Genomic DNA, 12,022 nt, shown 5'->3' with positions numbered 1-12,022 from the left:
AGAGGTCTGGCTTTACTGTCTGGCCTTAACCTTAGGCACCTGGGCAGCTACAGTCCACTCCGCAGCAGAGATGACCCGGGAATGTGGGGGGCATCGTGGCACCAGCGGGACCCAGCTCGCAGGGCAGAAAACTGCTTTTATTCCGTCTCCTGGTGCCTCCGTGATGGAGACTCAGGTTTAAAGGGGCACTCGATCCCTCTGCACGTTTTTCTCCTTTGAGGAATAGTCAGTGCCGTCATAGCTTTAAGAAGATTGGAAAATGAGCCAAACCCCAGAGCCAAGGGTGTCCGGGAGCCAGCTGTCCCTCAGGGCTGAGTCGCTGCAGGAGGCGTTTGCAGAGGACAGTAATTCTCCTGCACAGGCCCCGGGGAGCCTGTTCTTCCCTAGTCGGGGTGCAGCTGCTGGGGCTACACCGCGGTGTGAGATTGAACAAAGGGGTCTCGCTCTCGGCTGGGAGGGGGGCAGATCCAGAACCAAGTGCCGGCCTCGGGTCTGCCAGGTGAGTGACGTCAGTCCAAAGAGACGTGGACGGTGTCCCCGCACGACTCTGGGCTCACGTCACGCGAGCTCGTGGGATCCCCTGTGTGCTGCCGTCCGCCCGGATGAGGACACGGGGCCCAGAGAGGCCGGGGACCTGCCTAGGGCCCACAGCATGATGCGTGGGGCGAGCCTGCATCACCCGGGCAGCCCCGGCGTCCCGGCTCTCAGCTGCTCAGCTTTCTGTCCAAAGAGCCAGCTGCTCCTTGGAGACACGGAAGGAAGGATTTCCAAGCCTGCGGGCGGCTGTTAGCACGGAATGGTACGTGCAGCTCTGTGGCCTAGGCGAGGGGGACAGGGGACGATGGGGAGACCCAGGAGAGGCCCACCGCCTTGCCCCATGTGGGGCTGGGGGCTGCGCTAAGTGGGTCCCTCCCTCAGGGCCATTGGAGCCCCCAGGTCGCTGTGGGAGGGTGCACCAAGTGCGCTGACCAGTCCACGTGCTGACCGGACCGAGCAGAACCCGGCCCCGGGGACCCTGAGACCCTCTGGAGATTCCGATTCCCGGAGAGCTCTTCCCGAACCTACCAGCCTGAGGAGCCACCTGTGGTGAGCGGAGGCTGTCTGGTTGCCCTTGCCTCCCGAACCTGCAGGGCGCCATTCAGGGGGCGCCCCGATCAGACACCAGGAGTTCCTCTCCACCGCCACCATAGTGTCATCGAGACCTGCACTGCAGAAGGCTCTCACCCTCTCTGTGTAGGGATGATCTCCATGTAGTAGCGACATGTGTGTTGCGTTCTGGTTTTCTGTGTTGATCTTGGCTGTGCTGGGTCTCCGTTACTGAGCGGCTCCTCCCTAGTTGTGGCGGGCGGGGCTGCTGTCTCGCTGCGGTGTGTGGGCTCCTCATTGCGGTGGGTTTTCTTGCTGTGGAGCACCGGCTTCACGGCATGCAGCCTTCAGTACTTGCAGCCCTTGGGCTCAGTGGCTGTGGCGCATGGGCCCAGTTGCCCGCTGCGCGTGGAGTCCTCCCGGCCCAGGGACGGAACGCGTGCCCCTGCACTGGCAGGTGGATTCTTTACCACCGGACCACCAGGGGAGCCCCGTCGTACGTGTTGCTCTGATAGATTTGTACTAGCAATTTTTACTACTAACTAGCTTTTTACTAGTACTAGTAAATTAGTACTAGTACTACCTTGTACTAGTAGCTGTAATAACAACCCCATCCAGAATAAGCTATTAAATATTTACAACCTTGTGACCATAAGAACCTACATAGCTTATTAAAAAGCAGAGACATAACGTAGCTGACAAAGGTCCGTCTAGTCAAAGCTGTAGTTTTCCCAGTAGTCATGTATGGATGTGAGAGTTGGACCATAAAGAAAGCTGAATGCTAAAGATCTATTGCTTTTGAACTGTGGTGTTGGAGAAGACTCTTGAGAGTCCCTGGGACTGCGAGGAGATCCAACCAGTCCATCCTAAAGGAGATCAGTCCTGAATATTCATCGGAAGGACTGATGCTGAAGCTTAAGCGCCAATACTTTGGCCACCTGATGCAAAGAACTGACTCACTGGAAAAGACACTGATGCTGGGAAAGATTGAGGGCAGGAGGAGAAGGGGACGACAGAGGATGAGATGGTTGGATGGCATCACTGACCCTATGGACATGAGTTTGAGCAAGCTCTGGGAGTTGGTGATGTATAGGGAAGCCTGGCATGCTGCAGTCCATGGGGTCACAAAGAGTTGGACAGGACTGAGTGACTCAGCTGAACTGACCATAAGAAAAGGCTTCCCAGGTGGCGCTAGTGGTAAAGAACCTGCCTGCCAATGCAGGAGATGCAAAAGATGCTGGCTTGATCCCTGGATCAGGAAGATCCCCTGGAAGAGAGCATGGCAACCCACTTCAGTATTCATGCCTGGAGAATCCTATGGACAGAAAAGCCTGGCAGGCTATAGTCCATGGGATCGCAAAGAGTCAGACAGGACTGAAATGACTTAGCACGCACGCACACAGCATGACCATAAGAAATTTCTGATAAATTGAGTTCCATGTGGACTGTGGGGTTTTTGTTGTGGAACCATTGGCGTTTTCCATCTCAGAAGCGCCTCTCTTGCAGACGGTTCTGTGGGGGAGGGATAGAAATTGGCTTTCCAGGCAGAAGGGGGACGAATGCCTGCTTTTACTGAGAGCCTGGCTCTGGGTTTTTAAACAGAGGTCCATGGTCTTGCTTTGGCATCTCCAATCGACTGAAGTTGCCCATTCTTAGAATTTCCCAGAAATGATATCCTCCGCAATCAGTTAATCTTTAAACGTTTGTTTGTGTATTTGGCTGTTGCAGCGTGGGAACTCTTAGCTGTGGGTGTGGGGTCTAGCGCCCTGGGCAGGGCACAGACCCAGGCCCCTTTCCCTGGGTGTAGTGAGTCTCAGCTGCTGGACCACTAGGGAGGCTCCCTCGGTTGATGTTTTGATGAAAACACTTAAGCATTAATTCGAAGATGGGCTGCAGAGTTTTTCAAGACCCTGGCTTAGGGGCTGCGACGCTTGAAGACCCCAGACAGACCAGATGGCAGGCTGGTCCTCTGCAGGGAGGGGCGTGAAGGCTGCTGCCTCGGGAACCAAGCCTGGCTCCCACGTGCCCTGGGGCCTGTCCTGGGGGAAGGCGCCCCCTCCTCCACTCGGCAAGTCCCCCTCACCCAGTCCTCCCAGGGCAGGAGGTGTGTGTTAGGGTCAGTGCCTGCGTGCCTGGCCTGTCTCCCTCCTGCAGGGGCTCTGGCCTCATCCACACTGGGGGAGACGGGTGTGGGGAGTCAGGAAGCCTCGCTGTGGTCTGGGGGTGATCATTTGTCCTTATGGGATCTTCCCATCCAGAACAGGGCCTAGCACATAGCAGGTGCCCAGGTACTGATCGCCTCCCCCATCTGGTATTTCTGTGCTGGGGACAGCACAGCTGGAGGGGCTGGGGGCTCGTGGGCATCTCCACTTCACCCCTGGGGCTCAAGGAGGCAGGGAGACCCTGGACTGGCCCCCCAGCACGGCCTCCTTCTCTTCCTGGGCCAGTGTCCCTTTCTAGAGGCTTCCACTAGGAGGTCCACTCAGCTCCAGGCTGAGGGGCCCCAGCTGACGTCCCAGGGGTTCAGCGGGCCACCCCGAGTTCCCCCCGAGGCCTGCGTGTGCCCCATCAGGACCCGGGAGCTGGTGGTTGCCTGCTAACTCGGCTCCGCCTGTGTGTCCCCAGAGTGCGGCTGTGACCTGGCCGAGGGCGGCTTCTTCGTGCGGCAGGGCGAGTACATCTGCACGCAGGACTACCAGAGGCTGTACGGGACCCGCTGCTTCAGCTGCGACCGCTTCATCGAGGGCGAGGTGGTGTCGGCTCTGGGCAAGACCTACCACCCCGACTGCTTCGTGTGCGCTGTCTGCCGGTGAGCGGGCAGGCCTCCCTCTTCCTTTCCTCTCTCCTCCCCCTCCTCCCCTCGCTCCCCCTCCTCCCTCCTCCCTCATCCCCCTCCCGCTTCCTTGCCTCCCTCCTCCGTCTTCCTTTCCTCCCCCCTCCCTCCCCCTCCCTTTCTCCCACTGGCTCAGGGCCAAGCGTGGCAGACGGACCCTGACCCTGCACGGAGGCACACCTCTGTCCAGCCCCACGCCCTGCGGCCCCCCGCTCCTTGCCACACAGGACTGAGCCCTCTCCCAGGGACGCAGAGGTGCCGAGGCTGCCAGCCTGTGGCTGCCGATGGCTTCTAGGGCACTCTTCCCTTCCCCCGCCCCAGCCTCCGCGGCCCCCTTGGCCGGGTCCTGTCCCGTCTGCCGCCTCACGTTGGTGCCACGATGCCCTGGCTTCAGCCCCTACGAGCCCACCCACTGCCACTCCCCTCTCCTCTGCTGTCCGGGAGCAGCCCACCCGTGGCCCCCGCCCCTGGTCTGTGGGTGCCACAGTCCACCAGGCAGCACAGGCGTCTTCCCAGGCCCCTCCTGTTCCAAACTCTGCCCAGCTTCTGCCCCGCTCGGGCCCAGAATTCGTGTGCCCGGTGTTCCACCAAGGCCTCCGTGCTGGGGTCCCTGCTTCCCCCCTGCCTGTCACTGCTCCACGCCGCCCCCATGGGCTCCACGAGGAAGTGTGAGCCGCCAGCCCGGCTGAGAGGAGCGTCATGGTGTGTTCCAGTCCCTGCGCTCCTTTGCTCACTCGGTCACCTGTGCAGGCGTTTCTCAGCGCCTCCGCGGGGCCAGGCCCCGGGCTGGCACTGGTGACTGGAGCCGCCTTAGCCGGACCCTGCAGGGCACAGCGTCCAGCGACATGGGGCCGCGGCTAGACTGGCCTCCCCCGGGGCCTCTGCCCTCCCTCTCTCCTCATGGGCCCGCTGCCATCCTGGCCCCACAACCCCGCTGGGCACCGTGTCCTGGAGCTGCCCGATGCGAGTGCCCATGGGCAGGGGCTGGATCAGACTCCTCTCTGGTGCCCAGAGCCTGGCACGGAGCAGGTGGGCAGTGAGTCGTCCCTGGAGGCAGACTGAGGGGCTCACCCTCAGCCACAGGGCCGCACCCACTCCCCTCTCTGCCCTGCACCTCTGGGGCTCAGAGAGGAGTCAGCGGGCCGCCCCCTCCCTCCCCCTCCTCTTCTCTCCCCCTCCCTGTGCAGCCCCAGATACATCGCTTTCAGGAGAATGTTCCATTTCTAGAAAACAAAGACTGAAAACCTCCGGGTTTGTTTTCTCTCTGTTCTCTGTCTCACCCCACCCAGCTGCAAGGGGACTTTTTGGAGCGCTGTTCCTGAAGCTGTTTTCTATAGTTACAGCCTCTGCTCCAGACGAAAATGGGAGCTTTGTCAAGGGCGGGGGAAGGTGCTGAGCCGGGAAGCCAGGATGACAAGGGGCATTTCTAACGGAGGGCCACTGTGTGTCATGGCAGCCTGTCTGGGTCGAGTTTCCCCAAGGGTGATCTGCATGTTTGATTTCTCTGTGCGTAGCTTAGAGACGTAATCACCGCGGGTTTGAAGGGTCACCTCTGTGATCCACCCTTTTAAAAATAACAGCTGACAGCTCTGTGGTTCTGGAGTCACCGGGCCTAGAGTTATCCATCCACTATAAACAACTAGAAAACAAACCAAAAACAAAAAAAATAGACAAAACAGTTGTTTTGGGAGATACTGGGGCACAGGCCCAGGACTAACAGAGGAGTCGAATGCCGGGACCCCGGTGACCACCCAGATTCTGCCCACAGGCTGTTTGTTGAGCCAAGGAGGGTATGGCGTCCTCCCTGGGTTAGGAGAGAGCGAGACAAGAGACAGAGCTGCAGCCAGACCAGCGTGGCCGAGGGGAGAGCGCCGTGCAGAACGAGAGTGCGGGAGAATCGTGTAGCGCTGCCTTCGGGTCCTGGACCACAATGAACAAAATCCCAGACTTTAAAATAAAGACAGAAACCCAACGTGCGGTTTTGCACGCTCCTAGCGGCCGAGCTTTCTGCAGGACCCAGGCAGGAAGGCACACCACACAGAGCTGGCCCCAGACAGGCCTAGGTTTGACTCTGGCTCTGAAAGGCAGCAGCTGTGTGTCCTTGGGAGAGTTAACCGCCTTCTCTGAACTTCAGTTTTCTCACGGATAGAGGAAAATGGAGACCCACGTGGACAAGCTCGTTAAACAGCTGTTAGAGGAGGCGGGAACTAAGAGTCTGTCATGGAGCCTGGCTGGCAGCAGTAGTTCAGTACATGGCATTGTTGCCTTGAGTGCTGAAGTGAGCAGCGTCCCGGGTGGTCAGAGGAGGCGGGGTTGGATGCGGGAGGCCCACAGCCTAGACTGCCCAGTGGATCGGTGGCTGGCCACCGTGCGTAAGCGCCAGCCGGCCCCTGCCTGCCCTCCCCACGGCCCTGTGGTTCCGCCTGCTGGTGTGATGAGGAGACTGCAGCCAGGCCGTCCAGTGACCAGTCTGAAGTCGCCTGGAGGGGCCGCGGCGGCGCCTGCATGGGGAGGCCCTGCGTCCCGGGCCTGGTCTCCGGGGGAGGCGGCGCGTGGTGTCCAAGGCTGGTGCTCCCCCAGGAGAAGAGCTGGGTAGGGGGTCCTGGCTGGTAACGCGCTGTTTTATTTCAGGTCACCCTTCCCGCCGGGGGACCGAGTGACCTTCAACGGCAAGGAATGCATGTGCCAGAAGTGCTCCCTGCCCAAGTCAGCGGGCAGCAGCGTGCCCCTGTGCCAGGGCCTCTGGAGTAAGTGGGCGAGGCGGGGCTGGGGGGGCGGTCTCTGCGGTGCCGGGAGGGGGCTGACGGCACTGGGACCCAAAGTGGAAGCAGTGGGAACGGATAACTGCCGTTAAATGTGCCGCAGGGAGCCGGGGCCAGGGGTCTCTGGGGCGCTCCCGCCTCCGAGCCTTGGCTCAGCCTGTGACGCCCCCACCACTGGCCCCCGCGTGCCCTTCCGCTTTCAGCCTGGCTCTACGCCCCCTCTTCCAGGAAGCCTTCCGGCCTCCTCTGGTCCTCTTCCTCTAGCACCCACACTCATTCACAGCTCCCACCGTTCATTCCACAGCACCCAGAAGCCGTAGGGAGGGCCATGAGGGGAGCGGTGCCCTCTGGGCTCTGTGGCTCTCTGATAACTGCTCCATCCCCTGGGAGCTGAGCCAAGGCATGTATGCAGTGGGTGCTCAATACATGCTTAATGGAGAAAGGGGTTGTCAGGAGCCTGTGGGCATGGGACAGAGTGAGAGCAGGGCGGGGGCACAGAGGTGCTGGCCTCACGGCCTGGGTGGCTGTTCTGGGACCAAAGATGGGACAGAGGGGTGGGGAGGGAGCCCAGCGCTCCGGGACGGCTCCCACAAGCTCCCACTGCAGAAACGGGGTGTTCAGAGCCCACACTGCATGCAGGGTCCCTGCAGTGTCCCCAGGGCCAGGGCCATATGTCCTGAGACAGAGGAGGGGTTTGTACTGACCCCCAGAGCCAGCCCCTTGCTCACAGTCCCCTCCCCACCAGCCCACCGTGTCCCTGACACTGAAATCTGCACAGAGAAGGCCGCATACCCTTCTGGGAGCCAAATGTTGGCTTCAGGGGCTGGTAAGAATTTTATCTGATAAGTGAGGTGAAGCCTTCATCCTCGGGGAGGCAAGCTCACAGCAGGCCCCACTGGTGAGGCTGTGGCTTTGGGGTCTGCTGGGAGAGGTCTCCAGTCACAGCTTTCTCTGCGGCTGAGGTCTGGATTGATTAAAGAATTTGAGGATGTGCTCCAACAAACAATCCTATTATCATTTAATCTGAAGTAGCAAAACAAAAACAAAAACAAAAAAAACTACAGCATAATTCAAAAGGCAGGGATTAGTTTGAACAGTTTGTCCAGAGCATCCTGGCAGCTAGAGTGAAAAGGGAAGCCTGTCCAACCACAAACTCATTGTCTGAGACTTCTTTTTGAGATTTTTAAAAAAATGCCATGGGCAGAAAGGCTGCCCTGTCCAAATGGAAATTTATTTTAAAATATCAAATTTGTGTTTTCAAAAACAAATGCTTGCTTGACCCCTGGCTGGTCTAATAATATAAGCTGCCCCTGCTCCCAGCCCACAGTGATAATCTGCAGCTTAGAACCATTTCTGTGCCTTGTTGTTCAGTCGCTCAGTCATGTCCGACTCTCTGAGACCCCACGGACCACAGCACGCCAGGCTCCCCTGTCCTTCACTGTCTCCCAGAGTTCACTCAAACTCATGTCCATTGAGTCGGTGATGCCATCCAACCATCTCATCCTCTGTCGTCCCCTTCTCCTCCTGCCTTCAGTCTTTCCCAGCATCAGGGTATTTTCCAGTGAGTCGGCTCTTTGCATCAGGTGGCCAAAGTATTGGAGCTTCAGCTGCATTTTTGTTCCTGGAAAGCACTGAATGTCCATCACCAGCTCGTGGCTTCTGTGTGGACGTCTACACATCCCAGCTCCTGCCTCCTTTTGTCCCCAGAGCAGCCTAAGGGCAGGGGTTCCTCCCTCCTTCTCCAGGAGCATACGTTCCCTGAGCCTGGCGGGGAGGGCCAGATGTGCTGGGTGCCCAGTGTCCAGCGAGGGACAGGTGGGGCTGAGGTTTGAGCCAAGCCCGTTAAACTCCAAAGAGGGGAGCCTGCCCTGCTATGAACAGAGGCTTTTTCTGAGATACTGTTTGATCTGAAACTTGAAGCACAGGCTTCAGGAAGTAGGCATTGAGGTGAGGGTACTGCATAAGCTGGGGGCAGCCGCCACCCCCATGTGAGTGGACAAGGGGGCTTCTGTGTGGGGGCAGGGGGTGGAAGTGACTCCAAAGAGACCAAAATCAGGTGGCAAAGCCATACCAGAGGGCTCCAACTGCATCCTGGAGGCAGTAGGGAGCCAAAGATGGCTACTGAGGGAGAGTGTGCCCACGTGGGTTGGGAGCACTGGGAGTGTGAGCCTGAGGAGCGGTCTGCCCTGCAGGGGGTGGCGGGGGGGCACCCTAGGGGAGGCGCCCAGTCCCTTCCTGCCCCCTCGGCCCCTTCCTGCATCCCCCATCCTTCCTGCCCCCTGGTCTTTCCTGCCCTCCTGTCCTTCCTGCCTTCCCGGCCTCTTCCTGCCCCCGCCAGCCCCGTCCTTCTTGCCCCATGGTCTTTCCTGCCCTCCCGTCCTTCCTGCCCCCTGGTCCTTCCTGCCCCCTGGTCCTTCCTGGCTCCTGTCCTTCCTGCCCCCGTCCTTCCTGCCCCCTGGTCCTTCCTGCCCCCCATCCTTCCTGGCTCCTGTCCTTCCTGCCCCCTGGTCCTTCCTGCCCCCCCGTCCTTCCTGCCCCCCGTCCTTCCTGCCCCCTGGTCCTTCCTGCCCCCCGTCCTTCCTGCCCCCCACCGTCCTTCCTGCCCCCCTCCATCCTTCCTGCCCCCATCCTTCCTGCCCCTGGTCCTTCCTGCCCCCAGTCCTTCCTGCCCCCACCGTCCTTCCTGCCCCCTCCATCCTTCCTGCCCCCATCCTTCCTGCCCCCTGGTCCTTCCTGCCCCAGTCCTTCCTGCCCCCCACCGTCCTTCCTGCCCCCTCCATCCTTCCTGCCCCCATCCTTCCTGCCCCCTGGTCCTTCCTGCTGCCAGTCCCTTCCTGCCCCCTGGTCCTTCCTGCCTAGGGTGGACAGCTGCAGGTGGCCACCTTTGGGTGCTGCCTTCCCCAGGGGAAGTAAGAGTGACTGGCTCCTCCCGTGGGAGTCTCGCTCAGTCCCAGGGCCCTGCACCTCCCTCCCCCGCTCTCTGAGTCTGTTGCTTAGTAACAGGATCCATGCTTCTGGCTGGGCGCCAAGGCTTCCCTGGGCAGGGATGCGCCCCTCCCCCTGGGTGTCCACCACCTCCCTTCTTGCCTGAGCCTCCACGATGCTGCACCCTGGGCTGCCTGTCCCAGTGCCTAGGAGAGGGTGTCCTCCCAGAGGGCCCCCTTTTCTCCCAGCCAGGTGCCCCTTTTACAGGCTGCCCTCTGAGTCTCCAGCTCTGAACTGGTGGCTGGTTGGAGCTGGTCACAGCCTCCTGGGATGGTCCAGGAGGCTCCTTTGCTTTGCCCATGTACGGAGACCGGAACCAAGGCTCTGAGCAGGCTTTCTTGACTTGGGCATTGTTGACTTTTGTGGCCTGATTCTTCTAAGCTGTGGGGGTGACCTGTGTTCTGGAAGGGTGTGTGGACCACCCCTGGCTTGGCTCACAGAGGCCCAGCGCCACGCCAGTTGAGGGGCAGCTCTGAGGCCAGGCTGCATGGAATGGACCCCGCCTCTCACCACCTGTGTGCCCTGGGTGAGCGGTATCCCCGCTCTGGGCCTTGAGGATAGATGTGGGGTTAGTAGTGGGTATGGGTGGTGGCCTGGAGGGGCAGCCTGGCGGGGGGGAGCCAGGAGGTGGGAACCTGGGGCCTTGGATGGGGCAGCTCTGTCTGAGGTGAGGAGCCCCCGTGGTTCCAGCCAGGATGGGGTCACACCCTGAACCTGGGGTCGCCCTCGGATCGAGGACCTGGAGGCCACGAGAGGCAGGGGGTGGGGAGAGGGGCAGGAGCGGGTGGGGCCCTGGCACCGGGGCCTCTGCTGGGTGTGTGCTGGTGAGGAGCTACAGGCGGGCTGGGTCTTCACTACCCGGGCAGAGGCCCTAGGCTCCTCCGTGTCTTCTGCCTGCGTGACTTTGCTCTGTTCACGTGCTCAGGGGTGGGTGATGGGGCCAGAGCCTCAGTTCCCCTTTCTGGAAATGGGGTGAACCTCTCCCGTGGTGCGGCTGTGAGGTTCGATAAGGGGGTAACATGGAAAGATGAGGCGGGGACCAGGCCCCAGGGGAGGAGCAGGCCCGCCAGCTGCCTTATGGGGTGCAGCGGCTGCCTTGTGGGATGCATCTGCCTTGTAGGGTGCCCGGAACCAACATCCCTCCTGCCCCACCCCCACCGCATTGCAGTCATGGCCTGGAGGAGGGTGGGATGCACTTCAGTTCAGTTCAGTCCAGTTGCTCAGTCGTGTCTGACTCTTTGCGCCCCATGGACTACAGCACTCTAGGCCTCCCTGTCCATCACAAACTCTCGGAGTTTACTCAAGCTCATGTCCATTTAGTTGGTGATGCCATCCAACCATTTCATCCTCTGTCGTCCCCTTCTCCTCCCGGCTTCAATCTTTCCTAGCATCAGGGTCTTTTCCAATCAGTCAGGTCTTTGCATCAGGTGGCCAAAGTGTTGGATTTCAGCTTCAGCATCAGTCCTTCCAATGAATATTCAGGACTGATCTCCTTTAGGATGGACTGGTTGGATCTCCTTGCAGTCCAAGGGACTCTCAAGAGTCTTCTCCAACACCACAGTTCAAAAGCATCGATTCTTCGGCCCTCAGCACTTTTTATAGTCCAACTCTCACATCCATACATGACTGCCGGAAAAGCCATAGCCTTGACTAGACAGATGCACTTGAACATGTTTTATCTTTCCCAGTGGCTGCTCACAGCTCCTCCCACTCAGTCCAGTTCCTTGGAGAAATCCCAGGTCGAGCCCATAATTTCTCAGGCACTTTTAAGAATTAGAACCCAGTGGGTTCCTTATCAAAGGTCACTCTCTGATTTGACCCAGAGCTCCCTGACCCAGTTAGATCTGAGGGGACAGTGGGCTTCACCCCACTCCCGCCCCAAGACCCTAGCTGGGGCTCAGAGGCCCCCGGCCCGTCCTGGGTCTCATGCACCCTGTTAGTGACAGGGCCGGGCCTTGAACCCATGATCAGGCCTGGCAGAGGAGGGGGCACTTGAAGGGAAACGAGGAAACTGTCTGGAAGATTCTAGAAGGTCATGCTGGGGAAGGGACCCAGGCCCATCCTGCTGCTGTGATGGCCGAGCCAGGCCCAGGTTGCAAGAGCGAGACCTTCGAGGTGACCTCTGCCCCACCTCTGCCCTGGGCTGTGGGGCGCACTCCCTCAAGGACATCCCGGCATTGACAGCAGTTGTCGACTGGCTTCCTCACACAAGGTTCCACCATTACTGGCAAAGCAGTGCGAACCCATGCTGAGCTCCAGATGTTTTCAGAAAAGGATGATTGCGTCTCCATGACAACGGGCCTTGCAGCTTGCTCTGGCCTCCGTGTTCACAGCTCACTGTTAATGAGGCTGCACC

General features: G+C 59.7%; 1 protein-coding gene across 27 annotated transcripts in view; it reads left to right on the top strand.

The window, feature by feature from the left end:
• ABLIM2 (actin binding LIM protein family member 2) overlaps window positions 1-12,022 on the top strand; it is a 170,845-nt gene that overhangs the window by 59,709 nt on the left and 99,114 nt on the right. For all 27 annotated transcript variants that reach the window (XR_011464570.1, XR_011464565.1, XR_011464580.1 and 24 more), the window contains exons 3-4: window positions 3,712-3,895; window positions 6,551-6,666. Coding sequence is in view for 3 of the 27 variants with exons in the window: in XM_070372767.1 (XP_070228868.1) it covers window positions 3,712-3,895; window positions 6,551-6,666 (300 nt within the window). In the remaining 24 variants the exon portion in view is untranslated. The remainder of the gene's footprint in view (window positions 1-3,711; window positions 3,896-6,550; window positions 6,667-12,022) is intronic.

This window comes from Bos mutus, chromosome 6 (genome assembly GCF_027580195.1).
Source record: "Bos mutus isolate GX-2022 chromosome 6, NWIPB_WYAK_1.1, whole genome shotgun sequence".
NCBI classification, from domain to species: Eukaryota; Metazoa; Chordata; class Mammalia; order Artiodactyla; family Bovidae; genus Bos; species Bos mutus.
This window is presented reverse-complemented; position numbering and strand designations above follow the sequence as displayed.